This window comes from Cetorhinus maximus, chromosome 21 (assembly GCF_964194155.1).
Source record: "Cetorhinus maximus chromosome 21, sCetMax3.hap1.1, whole genome shotgun sequence".
NCBI classification, from domain to species: domain Eukaryota; kingdom Metazoa; phylum Chordata; class Chondrichthyes; order Lamniformes; family Cetorhinidae; genus Cetorhinus; species Cetorhinus maximus.
This window is the reverse complement of record NC_135899.1, coordinates 10,953,154-10,968,976: the sequence shown is the minus strand read 5'-3', so window position 1 is coordinate 10,968,976 and position 15,823 is coordinate 10,953,154. Positions and strand designations below refer to the sequence as shown.

Here is a 15,823-nt window from a genome sequence, read left to right as displayed (position 1 = left end):
TATTTAAGAAAATTTATGCGGGACTCAAAACAATAGCCCTGGGATTAAGGGTCCCATTATCTGCATAGCGAGTTTATGCTGGAGTTTCTTGCACATAGCCTTAACAGACTATGGGTCCAGTGTAAGGAGGCAGCACGCTGATTGAGTTTGAGATCTCATTAGAGATTGGGATCTGGAATGAGTTGTTGCCGGCAACTGTTTCCTCTCAGTTTGCTGCAGTGGAATTGATGCCAATCACGTTGTGCGTTTTCCAAAACTCCAAATGGTTGCGCACGTGCCAGCGGATGTAGCGAGGGCCAAGTGCAGCTTGCAAAACTGCTGCTGACACCTTTATGGCTGGTGGCAGGAGTTACAGTCTTAAAGATTAAACACGCTGGACATGGGCTGAGAGGAAAATTCAAGAGGAAATCTCAGAGGGAGAATTATAAACATTGAAGTGTGTGTTTGTTTGATTTTGGTTTGAACACTTCCCTCTATCAGTTATAAAATTATTAATGATTGGGAAGGGGTGGTAAGTAAAGGCTGTTCGACCGAGTAGGGCATTTGGCAGCAGGAGAATATCTCCTGAAACCTTCAAAAATTCAGTCAACCGGCAACTCTAGGTCCAGTGTGAGGGGGTATGGGGCAGGGATCGGTGGGTGGATGTTGAGTTCTGCTGATATAACTGTATATTTAAAAACAAAGACTGGTTAGAAAATCATGAAAAGGGAGAAAGGTAGAAGGGGAAAGATTTATTGTAGACCACAGTTTTATGATCCTGAAAGTCATCGGGTTGTTCCCATCTGGGAATGATGATGAGATTAAAACAGAAGAACGTGGCTTGGTGTGCTGATCAACCGGGCAGGGATTTCGTTCCGGGATTAGGATCGACTATATGGTTAATAAATTGCTGATGACAGAGATAGGCAGGAGAGACAAAGAGTCTGCACAGAAGGATTTATTTAGGTTCAGTGAGCGGGCAAAAATTTGGCAGATGGAGTATAATGTGGGAAAAAGTGAACTTGTTCACTTTGGCAGGATGAATAGAAAAGCAGAAAATTGTTTGAATGGAGAGAGATTTCAGAACTCTGGTGGAGCAGGCCTGAAGGGCCAAAGGGCCTACTGTTGCTCCTAATTCTCATATTCCTGTGTGGAATGTTGCTTGGCAGCTTCATGGACAGAGAGATAGAGATGGGGGAAAGAGTGCTAGGGCACAAATTGCACAGTTTGGACACTGAGCTTTTCTTTGAGTTATCTTAACTGGACCTTATAATCTTTGCCTGCAATAAGACAAATAAAACACGCAATCTCTACACTTTTGTGTTCGATCACCTGAACAACAATGTACATGGAAAGTGTGGTGTGAACAGATTCAACTTTCAAAAGAGAATTGGATAAATACATGAAGGGGAGAGATTTTCTAGGCTATGGGGAAGTGCGATTAATTGGATAGCTCTTTCAAAGAGCCAGCATAGGCACAATGGGCCAAATGGCCTCCTCCTGTGTTTCATGATCCTCTGAATGTGGTTTTCAGTGCGGTTGTTAACATTTACATTGAAGTCCTATGTATTAAAGTTAGCATCATGCCTAAAGCCACACAGACTTGCATTAATATATAGCAGCTTTTGCAGCCTCACAAAGCAGTGCCTAACAGCAGCACAGATTGAAGCAAAATGGTCACTTCCTAGGCTGTAACATGGAGTGGATGAGAGACACACCCACACGTTCCCATTTTCTGAGGAATTTCTGGTGAGGGGTCTGTGGAAAACCTTCTCTGCTGCAGTCCCACCCTCAGCAGACCAGAGCGTGGCACTCCGAGTCCTGGAGGCTGCCAGGGGGTATGGTGGTATGAGCCGGGTGGTGCTCTGCTGAAGTTGGGGATCAACAACGGTTTCCCCAAACGCATTTCCCCACGCGCGGATCCCGATGATCTCCGACAGCAGAGAGCCGGGCGCTGCGGAAAGAGGCAGCGCACGAACTGGTGAGACGCGGCTGGATTAAAAGGCGCAGGCTCTTGCTCGGCTGTTTATTTTATATGACAGGATGCGGCAGTGGTGGGCTGGTAAGTGCTCGGGCAGAGAACGGCTGTCACTGGGTGTAGAGGCTAGCGGCAAACACAATGTCCCTCTTGATCAGGTTCGAGGCTTGCTCCATTTTGGCGTTGAGCGTGGGGTCTCCGATGATGCGAGCGGCGTTGCGCACGTCGCGGCAAGTCTCGTTTAGCCGCTGGATGCACCGCACGATGATTCCCTCCTGGACGTCGGTGAGCCTGGTGATTTCAGCAAAGGGCTGAGAACAACAAACAGCAAATGCAGCGTTTTACTAGGGACAATAACAATTTGTCTTTAAGGCGCTGCACAAACAAAATCTGACACCAGGCAACATATGGAGGTATTAGGGCGGGTGACCAAAAGCACGGTTACAGAGGTTGGTTTTAAGGAGGAAAGAGAGGTGGAGAGGTTTAGAGTGGGACTTCCAGAGCTTGGAGCCCGGGCAACTTCCGTCAATGGTGGAACAATTAAAATCTAGGATGCACAAGAGGCTAGAATTAGAGGAGCACAGATACCTTTGAGGGCTCTGGGGTTGGAGGAGATTACAGACATCGTCGGTGGCGGGGGAGAAGGGGCACGGAAAGATTTGAACATAAGGGCGAGAATTTTAAAGCCAGGCCTTGCCGGACTGAGAGTCAATGCCGCTCTGCAAGCACAGCAGGTGATGGCTGATAGCGACAGTAGAGTTTTGAATGAAGTTTACAGGGGGCTGCAAGTTGGGAGGTCAGTCAGGAGTGCACTGAAATATTCGAATCCGGAGGCGACAAAGACATGGTTGAGGGTTTCAGCAGCAGATGAGCCAAAACAGGGGCGAGTTGGGCAATAATGCTGCGCAGGTGGAAATCGGTGGTCTCAGTGGTGATGCTGGTAGGCGGTGGGAAGCTCGTCTTGGGGTCAAAGTTGACGCAATGTTGACAACATACTGGTTTAGTCTCAGACATTTGTAAGGGAGAGGGATGGAGTTGGTAGCTAGGGAGCAGAACGAGTGGCAGGGGTCCAAGGCGATTGCTTCAGTCATCTCAATATTTAACTGGAGGAAAGAAGCAACCATTGTAAAAAAAAAATGATCTGAACACCACCATATTTTGTCTTTTTTTTAAATCAAATCTCTTCCGAATTACTTTTATCCAATGTTACATTCACCGCCTGAATGTACGCCCATCGAATAAAGACGAGACTCAGCCCATGCCTCCTCCCTTCGCTTCTGATCACAATCCCTTGAAGGTTGGGGTGCCCGGGAACGAGAGAAAGGTAACATTTCCCTAGAATCTTACAGTGAGAATGAGGGTCTTCAGCCCGTCATGCTTGTGCTGGCCATTTGAAAGAACTGTCCAATTTAGTCCCACACCTCAGCTTTCTCTTCAGAACCCTGAAAATGAGTCTGCTTCAATTACATAAATTCATAAGAAATAGCAGGGGTAGGCCATTCGGCCCCTCCAGTCTGCTTCACCATTCAAAAAGATCATGGTTGATTTGCTTGTGCCCTTACCTCCACTGTCCTGCCTGCCCCTCCCATAACGTATGAGTCCCTTGTCAATCAAAAATCTAAGGGAGGCGGTGGCATAATGGTGTTATCACTGGATGAGTATTCCAGAGACCCAGGGTAATGCTCTGAGGCAGGGAGGGGCCTGGGTTCAAATCCCACCCTGGCAGATGGTGAAATTTGAATTCAATAAAAACCTGGACTTAAAAGTCTGATAATAACCCCGAAACCATTGCCGATTGTCATAAAAACCCATCTGGTTCACTAATGCCCTTTGGGGAAGGAAATTGGCCATCCTTACCTGGTCTGGTCTACATGTGACTCCAGACCCACAGTAAGTTGCCTGACTCTTAACTGCCCTCTGAACAAGGGCAATAAATGCTGGCCTAGCCAGCGACGCCCACAGCCCATAAATGAATTTTTAAAAAATCTAACTCAACCTTGAATATATTCAATGACCAAGCCTCCACTGTTCTCTGGGGAAGAGAATTCTAAACACCAATGATCTTCTGAAAGAAAAAAATCCTCCTCATCTCCATCTTAAATGGGAGGCCCCTTATCTTTAAACTGTACCCTCTAGTTCTAGATTCCCCCACAAAGGGAAACATCCTCTCAGCATCCACCCTGTCAAGCATCCTCAGAATCTCATGTTTCAATATGACATCTCATTCTTCTAAACTCCAATGAGTATAGGCCAAACCTGTTCAGCCTTTCCTCATAAGACAGACACAAAAAACATACAAAAGGAGGAGTAGGCCATTCGGCACCTCGAGCCTGCTCCGCCGTGCCTGATCTGTTTGTGGTTTTTGAATTGCACATTCCCATCTATGGCCGATAACCTTTGATTCCCTTGCCTAACAAGAATCTATCTACCTCTGCCTTAAAAATATTCAATAACCCCACCTCCACCGCCTTCTGAGGCAGAGTTCCAAACTTGCACAACCCTCTGAGAAAAAAAATTCTCATCTCTCTCCTAAAAGGGCATTTTAAAAGCTGTGCCCCCTGGTGCTGGATTCACCTACAAGAGGAAACATCCTTTCCACATCCACCTTTGCCCAGCCCATTCAGGATCTTGTGTACTTCAATCAAGTCACCCCTCACTTTAAATTCTAGTGGAAACATGCCCAGTCTGACCAACCTTTCCTCATAAGACAACCTGCTCAATCCAGGTATCAATCTAGTGAACCTCCTTTGAACCACTTCCAGCACATTTACATCCTCAATTAAGGAGACTAAAACTGCGCACAGTATTCGAGATGCAGTCTCACCAATGCCCTGTATAACTGAAGCATAACATTCTTACTTTTATGTTCAATTCCTCTCGTAATAAAGATAAACGCCTTCATCCCAGGAATCAGCCTAGTGAACCTTCTCTGAGCTGTTTCCAATGCAAGTATAATTGCATTACCTTTTATATATTACCTTTTGAAAATTCCTACGGAATCTGCTTCCACCTCCCTTTCAGGTGTCACAATCCAGATATGAATACCCCCACTACATCAACCTTCTCACTTGCCCTCTAGCTCTTTTCACCAATTATGTTAAACCTTTGACCTCTGGGAAATTTCTACCACCAGCAGCAGTTTCTCCCTATTTGCTGCTTCAAAACAACTCATTAAATCTCCCCTTCACCATCTCTTCTCTCAGGAGAACATTCCCAGCTTCTCCAACCACTCTACATAACTAGAGTCTCTCAACACCCCTCTGTACCCTCTCCAAGGCCTTGACATCCTTCCGTTAAAGGTTTAGCACAACTTTCTTCTCTTGTATTTACGCCAAATATCTGACACCCATTTTTTTTAACCACCTCCTCGACCTGTGTCCTGCTGGCACCTTCGAGGGCTTGTGAATATGCAAGCTCCACCCCACAGCCAACATCAGGGGTCTTTGTGCTCTTGCAGTCTTTTCTGTGGTGCTCCCAAGCCCAGCTTCAATCTTTCTCACTCCTGTTTTCTATATTTACTTTTTGTTAGTCTTGAGACAAGGGAACTAGTGCCTAGGGCAAGGGGGGACTGAGCCACCAGGTGCGCTACCTCCTGAAAAATATTGGATTGCTGGGACAAACGTGTGCATGTCTGTGTGTAAGTCTCACTGCGATGCAGCGACTGAGCGCACAGGCGTCTGTCCGCCTGGCCGTGCATGTATGCCAGTCAGTCTTTGTGCAAACGTCTGTCCATGCATCCATCTCTCCATGCATCACTCGGAGGGGGTAGGGGGAGACTCCCAGTGTTCTGTTGATCTTTGGCAGAGTTCAACAGGGTTAAAAAAAAAACATCCCACCCAAAACGCAAAGTTTCTGGGGCATTTCCTGCAAGATCCTTAATGGGCCCGTCAGCACTGTTGGGGTGAGATAGCAACAGAAATAAAACAGCACACGCGTTTATAACAGAGTCTCCACCGAGAGGACACTCACCAGGCCCCTGGCCCACTCATACACCACTTCCACCAAACCAAACTTGAACTGGTCTACAAAATCCTCGATGGACTCCCGCAGGCTACACTCCCGCTGCAGGGTGGCGATCCTCTCTGCGACACCGCGGATCCGCTCGATCCCCTGCACAGAAAGGACATATGAACAATGCGAACGCTAAAGGATTTAAGGATTGATGGATCCTCATCTGGGTTGTGTTGGGGCGGTGGGGGGGGGAGAAAGAGTTGGAGAAGGGGCAAGTGTCAGACAGACCGCAAGCCATAGTGTTCAGTAGCCCTGTTTCCGATTCATGCAGTGCAGGAAGAATCCATTGCTCTTTCAGCAGAATCGAGCACAGTAGGACCTAGGGTATTGGCAGGGCTCCAGATTACATCTCCTCCCCCAGCTCAGTACAACTAGTGCCAGTCATGGTTCAGTAGGTAGGCCTCCCACCTAAGCATCAGAGGGTCATGGGTTCAAGCCCTACTCCAGCGACCTGAGCACATCATCTGAATTAGAATAATTCCAGGGATGGAGAAGTGTCGCTTTTGGGAGAAGATGATACATTAGTGGCAGTGTCTCTGGGCTAGTAAGAGCTCAGGCTAATGCTCTGGGCACATGGGTTCAAATCCCATCACAGCAGCTGGTGGAATTTAAATTCAATTAATAAATCTTGAATATAAAGCTAGTGTCAGTAATGGTAACCATGAAACTATCGACTGTGATAAAAACTCACCAGGTTCACCAATGTCTTTTGGGGAAGGAAATCTGCCATCCATGCCTGGTCTGGCCTAGATGTGACTCCAGATCCACAGCAATGGGGTTGACCCTTAAACGTCCACTGCAATGCTCAGTTCAAGGGCAATAAGGCACGGGCAACAAATGCTGGCTATGCCAGGCATGCCCATGTCCCAGGAAAGAATAAAGGAAAAAATAAAGAAGGTTAGGATGGAGAAGCTGGAGTTTGCTCCAAGGAGAACAAGGGGATTTGACAGAGGTGTACAAGATTATGGTACAAGGTTTGGATAAGGTGGACAAAGAGAAGCTGTTCCATTAGCTGGTGGTACAAAGACTAGGGGGCGCAGATTTAAGGTTTTGGGCAAGAGATGGACGAAGGGGGGAAAGTGAGGGAGAATTTTTTTTTTAACGCACTGACTGGTAAACAGCTGGAACCCGCGGCCTACGAAGGTGGTGGAAGCGGAGATGATGAATGATTTCAAATGGAAATTGGATGGGAATTTAAGGGAAATAAACTTGCAGGACGAAGGGGATAAAGCTGGGGAATGGGACTGACTGGCCTGCTCTACAGAGAGCCAGCATGGGCTCGATAGGCCGAATGACCTTCTTCTGTGTCCTAATGACTCTCTGACTCTCCGACAGTCAGTACTGTGTTTTGGCTGTCCATGATGTCCACCCTCCATGATTAGAAGACTCCTCCCTGATGTCCTAGGCCGATATCTATCCCTCAACTAACAAAAGAGAAGATTATCTGGTCGTTATCTCATCAGTCATCATGGGATCTTGCTCTGTGCAAATTGGTTGCTGTGCTTCCTACATTACAACAATAGAAAGTATTTCATTGGCTGTAAAGTTCTTTGGGAACATGCTGAGGTCACGAAAGGTGCTATAGAAATGTACATAATCAAATTCAGAGCACTCGGTGGCCACATGACCCTGTTTATAAATGAGGCCACAGTTACAGAATGGAATTGGCAGTTACCTATAACCCTCATCCCAGTGCCCACTTGCACAGAAAGCAGCATCTCCACTGCAGTGCCCACTCACCCAGCCTGCAGGATCTGTACCCCAGTGCCCACTTGCCCAGACTGCAGGGTCTCTACCCAGTGCCAACTCAACAATAATGCAGGGTCTGTACCCAGTGCCCACCCTCCCAGACCGCAGGGTCTGTACCCAGTGCCCACTCACCCAGACTGCAGGGTCTATACCCCAGTGCCCACTCACCCAGACTACAGGGTCTATACCCCAGTGCTCACTCACCCAGACTGCAGGGTCTATATCCCAGTGCCCACTCACCCAGACTGCAGGGTCTATATCCCAGTGCCCACTCACCCAGACTGCAGGGTCTATACCCAGTGCCCACTCGCCCAGGCTGCAGGGTCTGTACCCAGTGCCCACTCGTCCAGATTGCAGGGTCTATACCCTGTGCCCACTCACCCAATCTACAGGGTCTGTATCTCAGTGGCCACTGACCCAGACTTCAGGTTGCCCACTCACCCAGGCTTTGGGTCTATACCCCAGTGCCCACTTACCAGGCTGCAAGGTTTATACCCCAGTGTCCACTCATCCAGTCTGCAGGGCCTATACCCCAGTGCCCACTCACCCAGACTGCAGGGTCTATACCCCAGTGCCCACTCACCCAGACTGCAGGGCCTATACCCCAGTGCCCACTTGCCCAGGCTGCAGGGTCTGTATCCAGTGCCCACTCACCCAATCTACAGAGTCTATTCCCAGTGTCTACTCACCCAGTCCACAGGGTCTATTCTGTGTCCACTCACCCAGTCCGCAGCGTCTATACCCAGTGCCCGCTCACCCAGTCTTCAAGGTCTGTACCCCAGTGTCCACTCACCCAGTCTGCAAGGTCTGTACCCCAGTATCCACTCACCCAGAATGCAGGGTGCCCACTCACCCAGGCTGCAAGGTCTGTACCCCAGTGTCCACTCACCCAGAATGCAGGGTGCCTACTCACCCAGGCTGCAAGGTCTGTACCCCAGCGTCCACTCACCCAGAATGCAGGGTGCCCACTTGCCCAGACTGAGTGCCCACCCTCCCAGATTGCAGGGTCTGTATCCAGTGCCCATTCCCCCAGACAGCAAGGTTTATACCCCAGTGCCCTCCCACCAGGCTGCAGGGTCTAAGGCCCACTGCCCACTTGTCCAGTCTATGGGGTTTATACCCCAGTGCCCACTCACTCAGGTTGCAAGTTCTGTACCCCAGTGCCCACATGCCCAGTCTATAGGGTCTGTACCCCAGCGCCCACCCAGTCTGCAGTGTTGAAATCCCGACTCGCCCTCACCTTGCGAAGAACCTCATTGAGTTCTGGCTCCACCTGCGTTTTCTGCTGGAAGACCAAACAGGAGAGAAGAGCCACAATCTCCTCTGGGTGCAGGTCTGTTAACACATTCTCAAACACCATCTCCGTCACAATGAGCTCATGGTTACTGATCTCACAGGCCACTCGGCCCTTCAGCTGCACAGCACAGCTCTCGTCGATATACTTAAGGGCCTTCAGCACCTGTTGGGGCGGAGAGGGGAGTGGGTGGGGAGGACGCAGAAAGAGAAAGTCAGTGTTAGAAAGGGGGAAATTTGCTCCCCCCTCACTCTCTTCCCTCTGCTCCCTCATCACTTTCCCCTTTCGCCCCTCACTCTCTTCCCTCCATTCCCCCATGACTTTCACCCTCCCGTTCTCCACCCCCCACTCTCTCTCTCCTCATTCAGCCCTCCCTGTTTCCCCATTCATCCCTTAATCTCTCTCGCTCTGTCTCTCTGTTCGCCCTTTGCTCGTTCTCTCCCCGTTCGCCCCTCATGCTCTTCCCCCAGTTCGTCCCTCACTTGTGCGCTCTCTCTCTCGCGCCCCCCCCTCCCCCCGTTCACCCCTCTCTCTCTCCCTATTTGGCCCTCAATCTCGCTCCCCCTCTCGCCCCATCCTCTTCCCCACCTCGCTCCCCCCTATTTTTAGTTTTTTTTAATGGAATTTAAATTCCACCAGCTGCCATGGTGGGATTTGAACCCAAGCCCCAAAAGCTTTGGCCTGGGCCTCTGGATTACTAGCCCAGTGACATTACCACTATGCCACCGTTGCCCCTGAGATGAGGAGAAATTCCTTCACAAACGGCTGTGAATCTTTGGAGTTCTCTACTCCAGAGTGTTGTGGATGCTCCATCGTTGAAAACGTTTAAGGCTGGGATAGACAGATTTTGATCTTTTAGGGAATCAAGGGCTATGGGGAGAAGGCGAGGAAAGGAGTTGCAATCCAAGATCATATTGAATGGTGGAGAAGGTTTGAGAGACTGTACATAGTCCACTCATGCTCTTATCTCCTGTTCTTCCCCCCTTAACTCCTCACTCTCCCTCTGCGCCCACCTCACTCTCTTTGTGCCATTCCTCCCTCTCTCCCCCGTATCTCCCTCACTCTCTCACCCCCTCCCCCATTCTCTCTCTCACTGACACTCTCCTCACGCTGATGGACGATCCCCTCACTCTCACCTCACTCTGATAAATGTGCCCTCTCACTCTTTCCTCACTCTGATGGGTGTGCCCTCTCACTCTCACTTTCTCCTCACTCTGATGGACGAGCCCTTTCACTCTCACCACATTCTGACAGATGTGCTCTCTCACTCTCCTCACTCTGACTGACGTGCCGTCTAATACTTACATTAACCCTCTGCTCGTACTCCGGAAGCAGCATGAGACTCCGGTCTGAGACCAGGAAACGGAGTCGCTCCAGCTCATCTTTAATCATCATCCGCTCGTGCATCCGCGCGTACTGCAGAGAGGAACATGAACAATCAGCAGACGTCAGCCCGTATCAATATCACTTCATTCCTCCTCCCTCCCCATATCCAAACTGACCCCCCTAAACTGTGTATTCTGCGCAGGGGAACAAGAGCAATTGGCAGAGGTTAGCACGTGTTGGTGCCCTCCCCCCCACTCTCTCTCTCTTCTCTTCACCCCCCCCACCCACCCTTGCCACAGGGAGGTGGACCTTTAAGGATAAATTACTCAGGTACTTCCCACGCGCTTGGAGAGGTTTATACAGACACTCACTAGGTGAACTGAGAGACTTCACCCCAGTGATGTGGTGAATGCTGCCCAGGCACCTGTTTACTGGCCCTTCTTGGATAACCCCCACCCACAAACAACACCCGCTGGGCTTCGCTGGCCCACGACAACAGGCAGGTTTGCCCTGCCACTCCTGAGGACATCGGGAGGCACCCTTCAGAGTGCAGGGCTACAGTTACGCTCCCAGCCCAGAGCGGGACAGCGGCGGCAGAGGGGTTCAAAGACAAGGCCACAATTGCTAGCTGGGCAAAGAAAGGGCAAGGGGGCAAGCGTAGGGGGGAAATAAATCAGCAAGGGTAACGTTAACGCCAAACGGCTATCTGCTGACTCTGACTGGGACAGGCACAGATGTGGCTGTCGGCTCAGGATCAGCCTCAACCACACGTCACCCCATGTAGTTGAGCAGCTCGCTCATAGACATCAAGGTTGGCACAGAAACAGCAGCATCCTGGCTGATGTACTAGGGGGTAACACTCAGGCAGCTGTAAGTCCAGAACTCTCAGGAGAGGCGGGTGGTGGGGGGTGGGGCCGAGGAGAGGGGAAAGGAAGGCAGTACCTCGGTGGAGAATTTGGGACTGTAAACACAGGTAAACTTGCTGAGAGAGTCCTCAAGGCGTCTTGCCCTGGTATAGCTGTCCACCAGGTCCAGATCCTTCAGCTGTAGGTCATTGATGGGGTCCAGGCCAGCAATCCCGTCTGGGTGGGATTCGGCCAAACGCAAAAGCTCCTGAGTGGCCGTGGTGACTGATGGGCCTGGTGGGTCATTCCTAAGGGCAGAGAGAGACGTTCTGTTAGACACCCAGGCAGAGAGAGACGTTCTGTTAGATACCCAGGCAGGGAAAGGGCAGAGAGAGACGTTCTGTTAGGTACCCAGGCAGGGAGAGGGCAGAGAGAGACGTTCTGTTAGATAACCAGGCAGGGGGAGAGCAGAAGGAGATGTTCTGTTAGATACCCAGGCAAGGAAAGGGCAGAGAGAGACGTTCTGTTAGGTACCCAGGCAGGGAGAGGGCAGAGAGAGACGTTCTGTTAGATAACCAGGCAGGGGGAGAGCAGAGAGAGATGTTCTGTTAGATACCCAGGCAGGGAAAGGGCAGAGAAAGACGTTCTGTTAGATACCCAGGCAGGGGGAGAGTAGAGAGAGACGTTCTGTTAGGTACCCAGGCAGGGGGAGAGCAGAGAGAGACGTTCTGTTAGATACCCAGGCAGAGAAAGAGACATTCTGTTAGGTACCCAGGCAGGGAGAGAGCAGAGAGAGACGTTCTGTTAGGTACCCAGGCAGGGAGAGAGCAGAGAGAGAGATGTTTTGTTAGTACCCAGGCAGGCAGACAGGCCTCCTCCCAGGGTCATCACTTCGCAAGTCTGGTGGGGGAATCCCAACGCAAACTCAACACTCATTCTCAGGAGAGGGTGGGGAGGGGGACAGAGGTGAGGAGTTTGAGTTTGGGGGCTGCCCGATCAGTCCGCTCCTCCACCCTGGGAGTCCTACTCACTCTGTTATCCCATCTGATGGAGATGGTGACTAACCTGAAGCGAGGAATCTGTCTCTTCTTGAAGTCGTCGATGATTTTATCCGCATTGATTCGCAGAGTTTTGACAGTCACGCTGCCGATGTCTTTGGTGGTCAGTTTCTCCACCGTGTGGCCACAGGGTCCTGGGAGGGGGTGGGGGAGGGTCAGAGGTTAGAGGAGCTCAGAGGCAGGAAGCAGTCAGTCAGTCTCCCCCATTACTCAGGGACATCACACACAGAGTTCAGGCTCAGCACATCATCTCTGATGGGCAGCAAATCTGACACGCTGCCCCTCTGAAAGTCCCGACCCCACAACCCATCAACACAGGCCTGCCCCTGATACAGACCCTAACTCATCCAACACAGACCTGCCCCTGATACAGACCCTCACTCGCCCAACACAGACCTGCCCCTGATACAGAGCCTAACTCGCCCAACACAGACCTGCCCCTGATACAGACCCTAACTCGCCCAACACAGACCTGCCCCTGATACAGACCCTAACTCTCCCAACACAGACCTGCCCCGATACAGACCTGCCCCTGATACAGGCCCTAACTCACCCAACACAGACCTGCCCAATACAGACCCTAACTCGCCCAACACAGACCCTGCCCCTGATACAGACCCTAACTCACCCAACACAGACCCTGCTTCACCTCCCAACACAGACCCTAATCCCCCCCTTGACACAGACCCTAATCCCCCCCCGACACAGACCCTAACCCCCCGTCGACACCGACCCTAATCCCCCCTCGACACCGACCCAAATCCCCCCCTCGACACCGACCCTAATCCCCACCCCACAGACCCTAATCCCCCCCTCGACACCGACCCTAATCCCCCCTCGACACAGACCCTAATCCCCCCCTCGACACAGACCCTAATCCCCCCCTCGACACAGACCCTAATCCCCCCCTCGACACAGACCCTAATCCCCCCCCTTGACACAGACCCTAATACCCCCCTCAACAGACCCTAATCCCCCCCTCGACACAGACCCTAATCCCCCCTCGACACAGATCCTAATCCCCCCCCCTCGACACAGACCCTAATTCCCCCCCCCTCGACACAGACCCTAATCCCCCCCCCCGACACAGACCCTAATTCCCCTCCCTCGACACAGACCCTAATCCCCCCCCTCGACACAGACTCTAATCCCCCCTCGACTCAGACTCTAATCCCCCCTCGACTCAGACCCTAATCTCCCCCCTCGACACAGACCCTAATCCCGCCCCCCCCTTGACACAGACCCTAGTACCCGCCCCCCGGCACAGACCCTAATCCCCCCCCTTGACACAGATCCTAACCTACCCCTCCGACACAATCCCCCCCCACCCCGAAACAGACTTTGTTCCCCATCCCCTATCCCTCCCCCAAACATAGGCCTTCTAAATCCACGACCACCACCATCCAGGGTAGCCAGGCTGTGATGCACACATCCAGGAAAAGAATAAACAACAAAAAACACTGCCCATCCTCCAACACAGACCCTGATGGCCCCCCCGAAGTAGCACATGCACCCCCCTCAACTCCTCAAATCATAGAATAGTGTAGCACAGCAGGAGGCCATTTAGCCCATTGAGTCCACTCTCCTGGCAACATTTTCTCCTTCAAGTCTCTATCCAATTTCCTTCTGGAGGCGAGTAGTGAATCAGTATCCACCACCCGATCAGGCCATGCATTCCAAATCCTAATGGCTCACCGTGTAAAAGCTGTGACACTGTCACGCGCACAAGCGCACACACGCACAGAAGATAGGTAGAGAGAGAGAGAGAGAGAGAGAATGCATAAAAGGTACAGGCATGGGATGTCTGAGAGAGAGGCAAAGAAAAAGGGAGACAGAGAAAGGCATAGAAAGAGAGAGAAAGAAAGAGAAGGAGGGAGACAAAGAGACACAGAGAGAACGAGGGGCTGACAAAGACAGAGACAGACAGAAAGAGAAAGGCAGAGAGAGTCATAAAGAGAGAGACAGGCACAGAGGGAATGAGAAGCTGACAGACAGAGACAGAGAGCAAGAGAGAGTGACACAGACAGAGGCACGCGCAGACATACAAGGCAACAGGCAGAGGGGAACAAAGTCAGAAAACTCTGACTCAGTGTTCCTGAGGATGCTGGTTGGGAAAATCCCCTTCCCTCTCTCTGAGAGTATGAAGAGTAAACTGCGGCTTGCCAGAGAGCAGCTTGTGAGTTTGCTGAGGCGGCAGCACAGTAGAAAGAGGGAGAGAGCAAATCAGGGACAGGTCGACAGTTCTTAGGCACCTGACAGTGGGTGGGAGCAGAGACCACCTCCCCCCACCCCTCCTACCGCCCAGCCACAGATAGCTTCGCTCTCCAGAAACAACGCTCAGACAGCATCTCCCCTCTCCCCACCCAGGCAGTATAGGTCTGGGAGATAATTTAAACAGAGCAATCAAAAGCCTAGAACACCCTCTGTAAACCAGAATATAGGGGGACAGTGAGTTCACAGTTTAAGCAGTATGATTATGGAGTCTCCATTCGGGATTCTACCTAAGCCCCAATATACTGGAAACGATAATGACAAACTCAGCCCTGTCAACCCTGCAAAGTCCTCCTTGCTAACATCTGTGAGCTCGTGCCAAAATTGGGAGAGCTGTCTCACAGACTAGTCAAGCAACAGCCTGACAGAGTCATCTTCAGGGAATCATATCTTACATAAAATGTCCCAAACGCCACCATCACCATCCCTGGGTATGTCCTGTACCACAGGCAGGACAGACCCAGTAGAAGTGGCAGCACGGTGGTATACAGTCGGGAAGGAGTTGCCCTCGGAGACCTCAACAGCGACTCTGGACCCCATGAAGTCTCAAACATGGGCAAGGAAACCTCCTGCTGATTACCACGTACCACCCTCCCTCAGCTGATGAATCAGTACTCCTCCATGTTGAACATCACTTGGAACACGACAAATCCTGTGGCCAATTACCGCCCCATCAGTCTATTCTCAATCCTCAGTAAAGTGATGGAAGGGGTCATCAACTTTGCTATCAAGCGGCACTTGCTTGGCAATAACCTGCTCAGTGACGCCCATTTGCGTTCCGCCAGGGCCACTCAGCTCCTGATCTCATTAAAGCCTTGGTTCAAACATGGGCAAAAGAGTTAAACTCCTGAGGTGAGGTGAGAGTGACTGCCCTTGACATCAAGGCAGCATTTGACTCAGTGCGGCATCAAGGAGGCCCAGCAAGACTGGAGTCAATGGGAATCAGGGGGAAAACTCTCCGCAGGTTGGAGTCATACCCAGAGCAAAGGAAGATGGTTGTGGTTGTTGGAGGTCAGTCATCTCAGCTCCAGGATATCACTGCAGGAGTTCCTCAGGGTAGTGTCCTCGGCCCAACCATTTTCAGCTGCTTCATCAATGACCTTCCTTCCATCATAAGGTCAGAAGTGGGGATGTTTGCTGATATTGCACAATGTTCAACACCAAATGCGACTCCTCAGATATTGAAGCAGTCCATGTCCAAATGCAGCAAAACCTGGACAATATTCAAGCTTGGACTACCAAGTGGCAAGTAACATCCACCCAACACAAGTGCCAGGCAATGACAATCTCCAACAAGACAGAATCTAACCAT

The 15,823-nt window shown here is 51.0% G+C and overlaps 1 protein-coding gene across 2 annotated transcripts in view; it reads right to left on the bottom strand.

Moving 5' to 3' along the window:
- Positions 1-1,991: 1,991 nt before the first annotated feature.
- The window catches only part of skic2 (SKI2 subunit of superkiller complex), a 73,291-nt gene continuing 59,459 nt past the window's right edge, over positions 1,992-15,823 (bottom strand). For both annotated transcript variants that reach the window (XM_078566576.1, XM_078566577.1), the window contains 6 exons: positions 12,248-12,374; positions 11,280-11,490; positions 10,317-10,427; positions 8,958-9,176; positions 5,927-6,067; positions 1,992-2,268 (listed from right to left, as the gene is read on the bottom strand). In XM_078566576.1, coding sequence (XP_078422702.1) covers positions 2,068-2,268; positions 5,927-6,067; positions 8,958-9,176; positions 10,317-10,427; positions 11,280-11,490; positions 12,248-12,374 — 1,010 coding nt within the window. In that variant the 3' untranslated portion in view covers positions 1,992-2,067. The remainder of the gene's footprint in view (positions 2,269-5,926; positions 6,068-8,957; positions 9,177-10,316; positions 10,428-11,279; positions 11,491-12,247; positions 12,375-15,823) is intronic.